At 58.5% G+C, this 15454-nt stretch overlaps 1 protein-coding gene across 2 annotated transcripts in view; it reads left to right on the forward strand.

The window, feature by feature from the left end:
• The window catches only part of KLHL26 (kelch like family member 26), a 28476-nt gene extending 14003 nt beyond the window's left edge, over nt 1–14473 (forward strand). For both annotated transcript variants that reach the window (XM_042928951.1, XM_042928949.1), the window contains 2 exons: nt 8990–9172; nt 11308–14473. In XM_042928951.1, coding sequence (XP_042784885.1) covers nt 8991–9172; nt 11308–12889 — 1764 coding nt within the window. In that variant the 5' untranslated portion in view covers nt 8990 and the 3' untranslated portion in view covers nt 12890–14473. The remainder of the gene's footprint in view (nt 1–8989; nt 9173–11307) is intronic.
• The last annotated feature ends 981 nt before the right edge of the window (nt 14474–15454 follow it).

The raw sequence follows: 15454 nt of genomic DNA on the forward strand, positions 1-15454 counted from the left end.
TGGCCCAGGGTCCAGGCAGGAGGTCACCGCCCAGCTTGAGGGGCACTGGGCTGACAGCGGCCCATGAAGAATGAGGCTGTGGAGGGCCATGGGGGGCTTAGGCAGGAGAAAGATGGGGTTTGATGTTGTTGCCTTACCCCGGTGGGAGGGTGGGCAGTGTCTGCAGAGTTCTCCTCAAGGACCCAGTAAATATTTGGGGAGGCGGGGGTTCATGTGGTTTGTCCCTGTCGTAGAAGGGCAGGATGGCCAAGCTGTCAGGGCCCGCCTTGAGTAGAACCGGCACTTGAGCGTGGCCACCCCATGCCAGGCTCCGTGCACTTGGAATCGTGGGGGGCTTCCATGTGGGCTTGCTGGGCTCTGATTGGCAGGCTTGTGCTGTGTGGGGGCAGAACCTAGCCTCTACGCCAAGTCCTGAGGAGTTTACTTCTCTCCCCATGCCGGGCCCTTGGGAGGTTCAGGATGGTTCTTTCAAGGTGGATGTGGGAACCTCTGCCCGCTTGCCTCGATGACCTCCTCCCCACCTCAGCCTCCCTGGCTGTCACGTGGGGGCTCTCAGGAGTTGCCAGCCCCAGGGGCCTGCAGGCTGCATGGTCACTTCCTGCTGGGAGCTCCCTGACAGCCCCTCTGTTCTGTCACCCTGTTACTGCCTGACGAACCCCGACGGACGGGAGGTAAGGATATACACATAGGGAGATGGCTGTGATGGTGATGCCATGAAGAAGGTGAAGTAGGCTGGCGTGGCCTGGGGCTCCTCTGCAGGGCTCAGGGAGGGCATCTCTACAGGCAACATGCTTCCAGGATGGGCTCACAGTGGGCCTTCGTCATGCCCACGCCTCTGGTTCTTGGAGGCAGGTTGGGTCGGGGGCAGTGGGTGAGACCCCATTGGCCCGGTGCACCTGCCCTCCCGGGATACACAGATTTACTCACAGGGTGCACAGATAGTAGGCCTTGGCTCTGGGCATCGTGTTTTAAATAATTGAAGCAGACATGGGAGAAAAACCAGCATGATGACTAGGAGTGAGAAATAAACAACCATTGGTAGCATGGAGAGGGCCCAGGCTTGGTGGGGGAACGTGGGGCCCGGGGGCCCTGGCTGGATTTCTTCTCTGCCTCTCTAGGTCTCTGTCTCCTTCCCTGGCTGGCTGTCCTCCTCTGTCTGGGTCTCTGTTCCCTCTCCCTCTGAGTCTTTGTCCCTTCTGGGTCTCTGTTAGTGGTTTGGTGACCGGGCCTGCTGGGACGCTGCAGCGAAGGACCTGCATCTACCCCTGGGCTCCACGCTTGTCCACCCAGAAGCTCTGGTCTTTTGTCTGCGCCCCTGGGAGCCCAGGGGTCAAGCCTCATGAGACAATTGCAGGCAGCTCCTTTGGAGCTTATCAGGAAGGGTAGCCCCAGGAATGGGCCTGTTGCCGCCTGAGGGGTGAGGAGGGCGGGCTGGCCTCTGGCGAGCAGTCCCAGGAGAAAGCTCACTGACGTGAGCATGGAGGCTGCTGGCCAGCCTCAGCATTTGAGGGCCCGTGCAAGGTGCCAAAACATGGTGACTCTATCCTTTGGGCTGGGAGCACAGTACCCGGAGCTGTGAAATATTGTGGGAACCATGGCAACAGTAGCTGGGGGCGTCTGCCTTTGTGGGGCATGTGGGACTCTGGCTTAGATGCACTTTTTACCCACGGAGCTGCATGTCCAGGAGCCAGTGCTGCGGCCTTGGCAGTCAGCAGGCTGCGGTATAGCAAGAAGCTGGAGTCGCCTGCGACTACATTTGCGCACAGGGCTGCGCTGGGCCTCAGTTTCCCTGTCTTGAAGGGAGATTCATGAGGTTGCACGTGAAGAACCCGGCCCGGCATGTGCTCAGTCAGTGGGCCTGCCTTGTAAAGAGTCAGAGGTGGACGGGAGAGAGAAGGCAGAGAAGTTTCCGGTATGGCTGGAGGACAGGGGGTAGGGGAGGGTGTTGTGTGAAATAGGGCAGAGAGGTGGACCAGCTGGCCGCCAGAGCTTCTCCAACACTACCCCCCCCCCCGCCCCGCCCTGGGTTCTGTCTCCTCTCTGGGTCTCTCTTCCACCCCACCCCCCACAAGTCTCCTTCTCCCCTTCATTCTGGGTCTCTGTCCCCCTCTCTGAGTCTCTGTCCCCCTCTCTCCTGTGAAATGCAGCATCTTCCCTGCTGACGCACCCGGGACCCTCGGGCGGAGTGGCCTGCAGCTCCCTGGTACGTCGTCGGCCGGGGTGTGAGCCAACCAGCTGTGCTGTGCTGCTGCGCTCTATCGAGCCACATGGACAATAAAACCGAAATTGGCTTTGAAAGTGGAAGTGCTCTCCGTTTTGAGGGGAAGTGAGGGAATTTGCATGTCAGAACAGTATGTTAAAGGGGCAATACCGTCAGACTCTGTTCTGGCCCGAGCTTCGGGCTCCATGTGGGGGTGGGAAAGGATTTTACAAAACCCCAAAGAAATGTTTCCATGAAATTCTTTCTTGTTCTTGCCTTTCCTTTCCTTTTTTTTTTTTTTTTTTTTTTTTTTTGACATTCCAATGAAAAGAACTGTTCCGGGGCTTCAGATCTCTCCTGTAGGGTCGGGAAACCAACTATGGGGACCAGGGCCAGCAGCCAGATGAGGGCAGGAGTTGGGGAGCACCCACCCCACCAGGTGTCACTTCCAGGGCAGCCCCCGCGTCCACTGTGGGGCCCTGTCAGTGGGGCGTGGGGACGGCAGTTGGTGTGGTCCTGCACCTCTTGTGGCCTTCCCCACTTGGCCATCTTGTCTTGGGTTGGGTCCCCCTAAAACAGACTCTCAAACAAGGATTCCAGCCCGTGGTGTATTCTGGGGGTGACCCCACGAAGGACTGCTCTGTGTGGGGAAGGAGACCACACGGGGGGGTGTCAGCAAGGAGCTGGAGACGAGGTGGGCAAAGGGCTTGGCTGGCCGTGGACCCCCAGGGGATTGTGGAGATCTCGCCACAGATAGTCCCCCTGGGGTCTTCACCCTGCCCGGTCCCACTTTACATTAGCCCCGGTGTAGGGGAGACTCCAAGGGAGGCAGTGGCTGTGTCCCCATGTCCGGTAGAGGCCTAGGCCTGGCCAGAGGTGCCCAATGACAGTGCTGGGGGATGCAGTATGGGGTCAGGACATCCCTGAGCTCAGGCCAGGCCTGAGGGGGGCATGTGTAGCCCCTCAGAGGCCAGATCCAGGCCAAGGGTGCAGCTGGGGCGGCAGTAAGCGGCCTCCAGAGACATCCTGACCCGGCTGCTGACGCATTGGCTCCGATGACTCAGTGCGGGTGACCGTGGCTCGGGTGGCCGTCTGGAGACTCGGACAGGCTCAGGGCCGCCGCCGCCGCCTTCCTGGGGGCCCGTGGCCCCGCCGCGCCGGCCGCCCCCTGTCTGGGCTGGCCTGAGTAATGGGTCCTACCCTTAGTCATCGGTCCCAGGCCTCAGCCCTCCCTCCTCCTCCTGCCCACCTCCGCCCAGCCGAGCCTGTCTGTCCTGGGGACTCCAGCTGGCTTTCTCCCTCCTTCCCCGAACTCCCCAGAGGCTGTGAGGTGTGTGTGGTGGGTGCTGATGGGGGCTTCAGGGACAGCTGTGCCATCTATGAGATGAGAGGGGGAAAACAGCCTTGGAGGGTACAGCGAGCCTTGCCAGGGGCATGAGGAGAAGGGCCTGGAGGAGGACGAGGTGTGTGCAGAAAGGGGCCGTTTCCCCCCCATTCAGCACAGCTCAGGTCTCATACCCTGTCAGCAGCTGTGCGGTGGGCTTGGTCGGGGGCTCTGGGCTAACTCCTGTGTAGGAGCATTTTAATGCTTGAGGTGCACACGGACCCTGTGCTCAGCTGAGGGCAGCCCTTGGTCAGAAGGTCCAATAATTCTTCATACCCCTTTGGAAGGGGTTTAGCTGGTTTCTCATCTTTGGCCCCCAGAGACGGTATTTGGTAAATATCCTCCTGCGTCCCTCATCTTGCACACGTAAGTATATCTCAGATAAATCCCAGAAGTAGAGTTGCTGGGCCAAGGACGTGAGCCTTTAGAATTTCGCTAGGTCTGTTGAACTGGCTTCCTGGGTGTTGTTTCACTTCACATTCCCACTGGGAACTGATGTGAGTCTTGGCTACCAGCCACAATGCTTCTGCTCACATGAAGGGTGAAGCCGGTCCCTTGCTGTGTGCACGTATTTTATCGTGAGCCCTTCTGACTCTTAGGTCTCTCCAGCCAGCTGTGCTTCCTTTCCTATGAACCATCCTTTGTGCACCTTTCTGTGAGGTTGCTGACTTTGTATTGATTTTTTGGTGCTCTTTTTATATGAAGAACCATAGTAGATATGTACGGCCAGGAACCGACCAGTTCCAGGACGAAGTTGCCCCTGGTGTGAAATCTTTCTTCTGCTGGAAGCATGCATTGGCACGACAGTTCTTAGGGCTTAGAGGAAGCACACAAAGTCCTTTTGCCCTACCGCACAATCTCCCAGCAACTTCTAAGAAAAAAAATGAAGCGTAACGGCAAAGGCTGGGGTAGGGGCACACATGTACAAAGTCTGTGAGGCAAGGTGTCCACAGAGTGGCACTGCCATCCCCGGGGCTGCCCCTAGCTGCTGAGTGTGAGTCTGTGTCTTGACATAGTCCCTGTTCACACGCGTGGTGGGGTTGGAGACGCGCCTCTTCTCCACTCCCTGGCCCTGGGAGGGAGGCTCTGAGGGGTCACACCAGCTATCCCTGACCCCTGGGCCACTCTGCTCCACAGAGAGGTAGAGTGCTTGGCCCCAGGCCAGAGGGCCCTGTGGTGTGGGGAAAGGTGGTTCCCTGTGCTGTCTGGGCCCCAGGGGCCCCAGGGGCCCCAGGGAGAGGGTTGGCTTCTCAGGACAGGCCTTTTATGGAAGCTGGGACTTTGGGGCCAATCCCCAGGATGCGGCCAAGCCTTCTGCTCCAAGGGAGAGGCTGGGTGTCACTGTCTTAACTGTGGGTGTGGTGGGGCTAGGGGCACCCTATCCTCTGCACATCTCTGCTGCGGGCTCCTGTCCCCTCCCCAGCTGTGAGGTACTCAGAGCTGCAGTGCGAAGCTGATTCTGGACGGTTCGACCACTTTGGGTCTCCATTCCCCAGACTGTGCACCCAGTGAGGGCAAGCCCTCTCCATCTTGTTCATTCTGTATAGTCCCTGCCACCAGAAAGGGACAAGGGGCTGACAGGCCAGTGAGGTGAGAGGAGGGTCAGGGGAAGGGTGCACGGATCTGAGCACCTCAAGGGTCCTTAGAGGCTCATGCGGCATGTGGCCTTGGAGGATGTCAGTGAGAAGGCACAGTGAGACCCCATCGGGCAGCCCTGGCCAGAGGATGGCCACGCTTTGAAGCCGGTGGATCTGTGAGCCAGTGACATTCTCTTTGTGATCCTCAGAACTTGGGGCCACTGTGGGGTCTCGGGAAACTGGAAGAACAGAGACTTGAAGTCCCAGCGGCGGCCTGGTCAGGCACGACGGGCTAGATGTAGCAATGTGGGAGGGGCACAGGGCATGTGACACGGGCATCCCTTCTACCTGGCAGAGAGAGGTGGCCAGACCAAGCTAGAGACTTGGGGTCTTTCTGGGCCCCTTTCCTTCCCTCCCTCTGTGGCCTTCAGCGGGGCTGCATGTCAAACCTCGCAGGCAAACCCAGGGTCTGGCCACAGGCACCACCGGCATCTCAGCATTACCAGCCCAGATGACCATGGTGCTGGGTTCTGAAACATGCGTTCCCTCCTCCCGGGATGGGAAAGCCTTCTGCCAAGTGCAGACCATGTCCCCCAGACATGTCCTGTATCCCCCTCCACTTCCCCATGTCCTCCCTGCCGTGTCCCATGTCCCCTATGCTGTGTCTTATGTCCCTTTCTCCCACACACCGGGTCCCAAAGGTCTGGGACCTTGCAGGCCTATTGCCAGCACCCCAGGGCCCTGCAACCCCTTGGTTGGTTTGCCTCCCTTTCCTGAGGCTCTCTTGGAAGGGCCACTGAGGCTGGTAGCCTGTGCCAGGGCAGAGGCCTCCAGTTGGCAGCAGTTGCATTGATTGAGTGCTGACGGTATGCCCCGTGCTGGGCATCTGCTCTTTTATCCGTGGTATTGTTTGGGGAGCTGCTGGACAGTGGGGGCTGAGGAGCCTTCTTTCTCCTGCTTTCTTGGAAAGACCAGTGCCCACATTCCTGGCCCTCATTTGTGGGCAGGCGTTAGTCCCAGGAATGGGAAAGCAAGTTCCAGAGAGCTGGGGGCCTTGGGGAGAGAGCAGAATACTTGGCCTTGCCTTGGGGTGGGTGGGGTGAAGCATGGGTTGGGAGAGCCCTGGCGGGGGTTCTTGACCCTACAGGGGCCTGACCCTAGAGGTGATGGCATTATTCCCTCCTGTTAATGTTTGGGAGGTGAAATGATGTAGTAGGGCCGCCTAAACCATTCATTCTTTAAGGCATTCAACAAGTTTTCTAAGATGAGACGGCAGAGGGGACAGTGATGCTGGAAGGGAGGGGATGTGGGGGTGAATGAAGCAATGATCCTCGTATACGGTGGGGGTGCTGGTGGTTACGGCAGGGTTTATGCAGGACCTGAGAAGGCCCGCATGTCCTTTTGTTTATTTTTATTTATTTATTTAAATTTTATGAGAAATTCACATAACCTAAAATCTGCCATTTTAATTTTTTTTTTTTTTTAATTATCTTGGGGGCAGGGAGGGGGAGGGAGAGGCAGAGAGAGAGGGAGACAGAGAATCCCAAGCAGTCTCTACAATGTCAGTGCAGAGCCCAGTGCAGGGCTTGAACCCATGAACCATGAGATCATGACCCAAGCCGAAACCAAGAGTCGGATGCTTGACAGACTGAGCCACCCAGGTGATCCAAATCCACCATTTTATTTTATTTATTTATTAAAAAAATTTTTTTTAACCGTTTATTTATTTTTGAGAGAGAGAGAGAGAGAGAGAGACAGAGACAGAGAAAGAGCACAAGCAGGGGAGGGGCAGAGAGAGAAGGAGACACAGAATCTGAAGCAGGCTCCAGGCTCCGAGCTGTCAGTACAGAGCCTGACATGGGACTCGAACCCACAAGCTGCGAGATCATGACCTGAGCCGAAGTCGGACCACCCAGTCGGACCAACCAACTGACCACCCAGGCGCCCCCCAAATCCACCATTTTAAAATGCACAATTCAGTGGCATTTAGTGCATTCACAGTGTTGTGCAAACATCACCTCTAACTTGTTCCAGAACAATTCCATCACCTCAAAATGAGACCTGTGTCTATCAGCAGTCATCCCCCATACGCCTGACGCCCAGCCCCTGGCAACAACTAATCTGCTTTCTGTGTCTGTGGATTTGCTTGTTCTGGACTTTTTATACAAAAGGAACCATACAATTTATGACTTTGTGTGACTGGCTTCTTTCACTCAGTGTCCTGTTTTTGAGGTTCGTCCACGTTGTAGCGTGATTCAGCTTCATTCCTTTTTGTGACTGAGTAATATTCCATTGTGTGGATGGCCACATTTTGTTTCTCCATTTGCCCTTTGGTGGACCTTTGGGTTGTTTCCACCTCTTTCTTTTTTAAAGCTTTATTGTTTGTTCTAAGATGACCTTTGCCTCCTGAGTCCTTATTTTGAGGTGCAGGAACCTCTGTTTCACTTGTCCCCATCCCCCCATCGAACCGCCCCCACAGGTAAACCCATGCTTGTAGGGCAGATATTCTCGGTTTTGTGACTTACCCACAATTTGCCGTGCCCCTCCACCTCCCCTGCTTCATTGACCCTGACAGACAGGGAGATCCTACCTACTCTGTCATGTCCTGGGCCTGGGCTCAAATCTTGCTGTGTTGTCTTACAGCTCTGGGACTATGGACAAGCCACTCATTGTGTCCCTGTCCCTGGAAAGTAGGACCAACGGGCCTTTCGCCTAGACTGGGCAGTCACCATAGCCTAGAAGCAAATTCTTCAGAAAATGACTTTGTGGTCATGTGGTTGCCCTCCCCTGGGGTGCTGGGCACAAGGAGCTCACTGGGCAGGTGTCAGAGTAGCTGGGCCTCCAAGAAGGTTGGCCTTTCCTGGCCTGCGACACCCCAACCCTGGGGACCGGAGCTGCCCTGGAAGCTGTCAGTCATAGAGCTCCTCCTCCATGCCTGTGCTGGGGCCCTGTGCCGGCACCTTAATCCCACCCCCAGCCCCTGCAGGGGAGAGAAGAGAGGTTTGCCCTCGGTGGGGGGGAGGGCAGCTTGCTAGGGTATGGGGGACAGTGCTGTGACACGAAGAGTCCTGCACTGCAGAACACGCACTCAGGAGACACATTGAGAATGAAAAATAATGAAATAAAGTTTAAGAGGAGGGGTGGAAGGAACTCAGATGTCCACAGATGGGTGAAGGGATCAAGAAATTGCGGTCTGGCCACACGATAGAATATTACTCAGCCATGAAAAGGAGCAAAGCATCGATTCACGCTACGTGGATGACCCTCGAAAACATGCTGAGTGAAGGAAGCCAGACACAAAAGAGCACACGGTATATGATTCCATTTACATGAAGTGTCCAGCGGGGCCACATCCAGAGGCAGAAAGCAGATTGGCCGTTGCCAGGGGCTGGGGGAGGGGGAGGGGGAGGGGGAGTGACTGCTGATGGGGACGGGGTCTCATTTCGGGGGGATGAAAATGTTCGGTGACGGTAGTAAATGTCAGTGAATTGTTCACTTTGAAATGGTGCATTTTATGCTATGTGAATCTTATCTCAATGAAAAAACAAAAGGGACATCGGAGCCTCCTCAGTTCGAGCAGAAAGCCTGCCCCTTTCACAGGTGGCAAACGGAGGCTGGAGAAGCGGTGTCCTTTGCCAAGGCCAGTTGGTGGCCAGGTGGCAGATGCGGCCGGGACCCAGGTTTTGTTTCTGCCTCTCCAGGGCTGGTCCTGGCGAGTTGGCGCCTCAGGCATCTTTAGAGCCCAGGTGAGCCAGCCCAGTGTCCCCGGGCAGAGATCAGACAGACCTGTGGCCGCTGAGCTGAGCCCCCGCCTCTGCTCTCCTGCAGCATGGCTGACAAAAATGGAGCTCTCAAGTGCACCTTCTCGGCGCCCGGCCATAGCACCAGCCTGCTGCAGGGCCTCGCTGCCCTCCGTGCCCAGGGCCAGCTCCTGGACGTCGTGCTCACCATCAACAGAGAGACCTTCCACGCGCACAAGGTGGTCCTGGCCGCCTGCAGCGACTACTTCAGGTGAGCCCAGGTCTCGGGGGACAGGCTGGAGAGCGCCCACCCTACTGAGAGGGAGTGTGATCTCAGTGCCAGCCAGCCAGCACGTCGCTGAGGGAAAATGGCCGGCGTTGGCCACGCATTCGGTAAACCTGTAGCTTTGTTTGGGTTTGTAACTTTCTCAAACTTGGGGGCCATGGTGCAGGCAAGCAGAACAGGCCTGGGGGATGGAGGTGGCCCGTGGGCACTGGATTAACCGTTTCTGCCCTGGGGGAGCGGCAGGGCTTGGCCAAGTTTTCACTCTGTCTGTGTTTGACACTGGCGTGTCCCAGGCACTATGCTTGCCCTTGGCGTTCCAGCAGGGATAAGACAGACATAAGTCTCTGTCCTCGTGGTTCCTCTACTCAGGCTGAGGGATAGGAGGGATGCCTAGATGGGGGTCCCCACCTGTACCTGTGACTGTGTTGCAGTCCCCTCATGCTGGGTGAGGCCTTGCTGGGTGTACTGGTCAGTCTGCTGCGAGGGTCTTCTAAAGTCTCCTTCCCTACGCTGGGCTGGGCAGGGGGGTGAGGGCCCCTTGGAGAAGGGCGAGGGCCATTCTCACCAGCTGGGGGCTGTCACGGGCCGAGGACAGTCTCCTCATTTCCTCAGTGACCAGCTGGCCGGTTCCTCCTGCCAGGCTGTGACCCTGCCAGAGAGAGCTGGGGCGTTGTCCTGGGGTGGTTCTCTGGCCCCACTTTGCCAGTGGTGGCTGAAGTGCCCCTGCAGACTGTGTCTCGTTCCGAGGCCCATACGGTCCTCGAGGCCAGGGTGGCGAGGCTGGGATGGCTTGCCCGGTGCGCCCCCCAGCTGCCCGCCCCCCCCCCCCCCGGCCCAACAAGGCCATTCTGGGGAGACGGAGCAGCCAAGCCATCTGGGGCGCCGTTTCTATTTTTATTCTGGATTTGGGGACGGGTGGGCCGGCCCAGCCAGAAATGCCCTTTAAAGGCTCCTCTGCGCTGGCACTGCAGCCGGCAAGGCCTTAAAAGGCAAAGCTCCCTCCCGTCGCCGTGGCTGCCTCTGTCTTCAATGGGCTGATGGGACTCATGGGGACAAGAAGAGGCAGGGTCCGGGGGGCTGCCCGAGCTCTGCTCCTAGAAGGCTCCATGGCGCTGCTGCTCACAGGGGCGGGCAGTTGTCAGCTGGTGGCTCAACTGTCTTTACTCTGGGACCTGACCCCAGACCACGCTGGTTGTGTGACTTCAGGACAGGTATCCGTTGGGTGAATGGATGAGGGGAGTTCCTTCTCCTTGGTCAGCCGTCACAGCGCACATCTGCCCCGTGAGAGGAACCTCCGATGAACTCCCAGCAGGTGCTGGGGTTCTTTCCCCTCCTCCGGCCGGGGGACCCCAAAAGCCGCGGGGTGCTCTGACCCAGGTCCTGTTTCTCTCACTGGTGCTCACACTAGCACTGCTTTCCAGAGCAGGCAGAAAGGCTGACAGCTGGTGTCACTGGGAGTCTCACGGTGGGCTAGGGCTCCTGTGGGCCATCCTCGGGGCGGGGCTTTCCTGACTGTCTGGCCTCTCTCTGGAAATGGCAGTGACCTCGGGTGGGGCCTCCTAGCGGGTACTCTGACCGGGGAACCCTAACCCTCTCCCCGTCCCTGTGTGACAGGGCTGAGATTCAGGCTGGGGAAGGTGGGGCCACGGGCCCACATGTGCCTGCTGGTGAGGGGCTGGGCTCTGAGAACCATGGTGCGCGGTGTTCTTGGGGTCCCCACCTTGTCTCCTGAGCCTGCTGTGTGTGTGGTCTTCCAGGGCCGGGTGCCAAGGTAGGGCTGCACCTGTCTCCGGCGTCAAAACCAAGGTTTTGCCTTCTTTTGCCCACCCGTACCTGCCCCGCCACGAGCGGGCCCTAGCACTCCACACCCCTGGGTGGGATGAGCCCGGCCCCAAAATAGAGGGGCAGAGTGGGGAGTTGCTGTTTGTGGGAAGACATGTGGCTCGGGTGGGTTAAAAATCTTTCTTTTCTTTTTTTTTTGTGTGTCTTTAACGAGCATCTGGCCTCTTTCCCCTGGCCGGCCGTGCCCTGCGCATGGTGTCCAGGGGCCGGGCTATTCCTGGGTGGCCACGATGCCCCTTGGCAGCCCCGAGCCTACATGCTGTGTTTCCGAACTTCAGGGCCATGTTCACGGGTGGCATGAGGGAGGCGAGCCAGGATGTCATCGAGCTGAAAGGCGTGTCGGCCCGCGGCCTGCGGCACATCATCGACTTTGCCTATAGCGCCGAGGTGACGCTAGACCTGGACTGCGTGCAGGACGTGCTGGGTGCGGCCGTGTTCCTGCAGATGCTTCCCGTGGTGGAGCTGTGCGAGGAGTTCCTCAAGGCCGCCATGAGCGTGGAGACCTGCCTGAACATCGGCCACATGGCCACCACCTTCAGCCTGGCCTCGCTCAAGGAGTCGGTGGATGCCTTCACCTTCCAGCACTTCCTGCAGATTGCTGAGGAGGAGGACTTCCTGCACCTGCCGCTGGAGCGCCTCGTCTTCTTCCTGCAGAGCAATCGGCTGCAGAGCTGTGCCGAGATTGACCTGTTCCGCGCCGCGGTTCGCTGGCTGCAGCACGACCCGGCCCGGCGGCCGCGCGCCAGCCACGTGCTCTGCCACATCCGCTTCCCGCTCATGCGGTCGTCGGACCTGGTGGACAGCGTGCAGCCGCTGGACATCATGGTGGAGGATGTGCTGTGCCGGCAGTACCTGCTGGAGGCCTTCAACTACCAGGTGCTCCCCTTCCGGCAGCACGAGATGCAGTCCCCGCGCACGGCCGTGCGCTCGGATGTGCCCTCCCTGGTCGCCTTCGGCGGCACGCCCTACACGGACAGTGACCGCTCCGTCAGCAGCAAGGTGTACCAGCTGCCCGAGCCCGGTGCCCGCCACTTCCGTGAGCTCACGGAGATGGAGGTGGGCTGCAGCCACACGTGCGTGGCCGTGCTGGACAACTTCGTGTACGTGGCGGGCGGCCAGCACCTGCAGTACCGCAGCGGCGAGGGCGCGGTGGACGCCTGCTACCGCTACGACCCCCACCTGAACCGCTGGCTGCGGCTGCAGGCCATGCAGGAGAGCCGCATCCAGTTCCAGCTGAACGTGCTGTGCGGCATGGTGTATGCCACGGGTGGCCGCAACCGGGCCGGCAGCCTGGCCTCCGTCGAGAGGTACTGCCCGCGGCGCAACGAGTGGGGCTACGCCTGCTCTCTGAAGCGCCGCACCTGGGGCCACGCCGGCGCCTCGGCGGGGGGCCGCCTCTACATTTCGGGGGGCTACGGCATCTCTGTGGAGGACAAGAAGGCGCTGCACTGCTACGACCCCGCCGCTGACCAGTGGGAGTTCAAGGCGCCCATGAGCGAGCCCCGCGTGCTTCACGCCATGGTGGGTGCCGGCGGCCGCATCTACGCCCTCGGGGGCCGCATGGACCACGTGGACCGCTGCTTTGACGTGCTGGCTGTGGAGTACTACGTGCCTGAGACGGACCAGTGGACCAGCGTGAGCCCCATGCGGGCTGGCCAGTCAGAGGCCGGCTGCTGCCTGCTGGACAGGAAGATCTACATTGTGGGGGGCTATAACTGGCGTCTCAACAACGTGACGGGCATCGTGCAGGTGTACAACACAGAGACGGACGAGTGGGAACGCGACCTGCACTTCCCAGAGTCGTTCGCGGGCATCGCCTGTGCCCCCGTCCTGCTGCCCCGGTCCGGGACCAGGAGGTAGCTCCCGGGACCCGTGGGACCCGGCCCAGCCTCATGCTGTCTCTGCCAGGGGTTTTGGTGAGCGCACACCGGGGGTGAGGACCGCAGAACCACCCGCCCTGGCCCGTGGCCTGACATCTTGGGGCCTGCTGCGTCGATAAGGCCCCTCCCTGGGGTCCCTCCTTCCTTCCCGAAGCAGATCCTGGCTTCGTGCCCACCGAGGGAGCCTGCCGGCCCTGAGGCCGGCATGTCACGGCAGCGGGGGTTTCCTCACCCGCCCCACATCCTCGCTCATGGAGGGAATCGGGGTCTCCTTTGGGGTGTTGTTGTGTGGCTTACGTCCCACTTCTCTCTCCTCCCCCAGCTCGGCAGTCTCAGACGCTCAGATGCAAGCTCATTAGCGTCGAGCCCCAAACCCATGGTTTGCACCCTGCCCCCTCCCAAGTTTCTTGCACTGTGCGTTTTTAAAAAATAAACACACCCCAAACTCTGTAACACACAGACCTCCAGGAGCTGGTAAGGTGGCAGGGGTGCGCCCTGCTCAGGGTTGACTTCAAGGGTGGGCATGTTCCTGCCCCCAATAAGCCTGAGCCGCCAGGGTGGGGAGGATGGCCTTGGACGAGGGTCTCGCACTTATCTTCATTCCTGTCCCAACTCCCTCAACGTGTTCTGCCGTCCACTTTCAGAAGGAGAAAACACAGCCGCCTCTCAGAGAGGGTCCTTATGGTTTCCCAGCCTTCTATTTGGTGCTGGGCGTCTCAGGGGTCCTCAGTGAGGAGTGGGCCGACACGCCAGGGGGACACCTTTAGAATCTCTCAGTGTGTCTGCATTCCACAAGTCTGATGATTTTTATTTCCCTTTTTCCAGCCCCCCACGCCCACCCCCACCCCACCCATCCCATGTTCCAGTTGTCAGGCCACAGGGCCCGTGCCCTCAGCAAGGGAGATCAGGCGGGTGGTGCAGGCTCTTCCCTTCAAGGGCTTTGCGGCATCTCTGGCCACATTTGATTTGGTGTCAAACCTCTAAATCTGGTTTGGTTTGGTTTTGCTGTTTTAGTGTTTTGTGTTTTTTTTTTCCTCCTTTGGTTCTGTTTTGCTTCTTTTAAGACACCGGCATTGCTATCTTATAAATGGGATTTGTACCCTCGGGGCAACTTAAAGTGTCTCTTCTGCTGCTAACGGACGATTGATGTTGTGTCTCTGTGACCCACTCACCGTGTAAAGAATTAACCTCATATCTTAGCAGATGTCGTCTCCTAATATTTTCCTTCATTTAATAAAAATGTTATGGTGAAGAGATGGAGAGGGCCCAGCGCTGAGCTTGTGGGGCCTGATGGGTCACAGATTCCTCACGTCCTCTGTGTGGTTAGGGGCTCCTCTCCCCTCCTCACCCTTTTCCAGCATCGCAGAGGGGCTGGAAGAGGGGCTGGCCTTTGGCTCAGGGGCGTGGGGCAGTGGGAAGTGTGGCCAGAACTTCCACCTAGGGACTGGAGGAGAAGACAGATCCGCCCTGGGCTGGGTGGCCTTCGGTGAGACTCTCTCCAGGTTGTTCCATGTGCCTGCTGGCTTCATCCCCGGCCACCAGACAGCCCCCAGCTCCTGGCAGGTTGTCTCCATCTGCTCAGTCCTGGGGTGTGAGATTGGGGAGCCAGGGAGCCCCTCTCCCTGGAGGCCATGATGGGGGAGACGCAGGGCAGTCCTAAAGGAAGCATGAAATCATCACCATTCCATATGGGCCTGAGAGCTCCGTGAATTGCCCCCAACCCCGGCTCTCATGCCTGGCCTCGCCACGGACCAGGCTGTATGTTGGCGGAGAATGCCTGCTGTCCATGGACAGCTTTCTGAGATGGGAGGCTTCCAGGATCACCCTCAAAATGCACCCACAGGCCTGGTGCTCCTGTGCAGCAGCCTTCGGGGCCCCAGAGCGAAGCCGGATGTGTGGGTGGGGGGCAGTGTTGAAATAAAAACTTGGTTGGGAACCAGGAAGGAGACCATGCTGCCAGGGGCATTGAAATAAAAGCGGCAGCCCTTGGGGACTTACCAGAACATTCCAGTCCCTTTTCACCCCCCTCCCCAACCTGAGCTCCCCTAAAGAGAACCCTTCCCTGCTAGAGGCATGGCCCCTTCAGGGGGGCAGTGAGAATCTTTTGCCAGCTGCAAGTCCCCCCAGATCAGCTCACACCTCAGAACATCTTGTCCCCAATGAGCTGGCAGGGGTGCCGGCGCAGGGGGTGGGGTTGGGAGGGGGGGGGCGCGCCGTATCTAACCGGGTCGATTGTGCATAACCGTCTGGGCTGGTTCATGGAATGTTCTCAGGGGCCCCCTGCCCCTCCCTCTTCACCACCTCCCCCCCCCCGGAAGAAAGGAAAATTATTTTTCGTATTGTAAACTTTAAACACGAAAAAGCTGTTTTTAATTTAGCAGAAACTGGCTTGCATCTTCACTTGGTGAACGTTTGTGTCCTTCAGAGAAAGGCGGAACATGCATTTGCACACACATGCTTGCACAAATGCACGCACACGCATATAAGCTCACATGCACACCTGCACTCGTGCACTGTGGCATGCACGTTGACATGGTCACACTGG

The sequence above is a fragment of the Panthera leo genome, chromosome A2 (assembly GCF_018350215.1).
Source record: "Panthera leo isolate Ple1 chromosome A2, P.leo_Ple1_pat1.1, whole genome shotgun sequence".
Taxonomy (NCBI): domain Eukaryota; kingdom Metazoa; phylum Chordata; class Mammalia; order Carnivora; family Felidae; genus Panthera; species Panthera leo.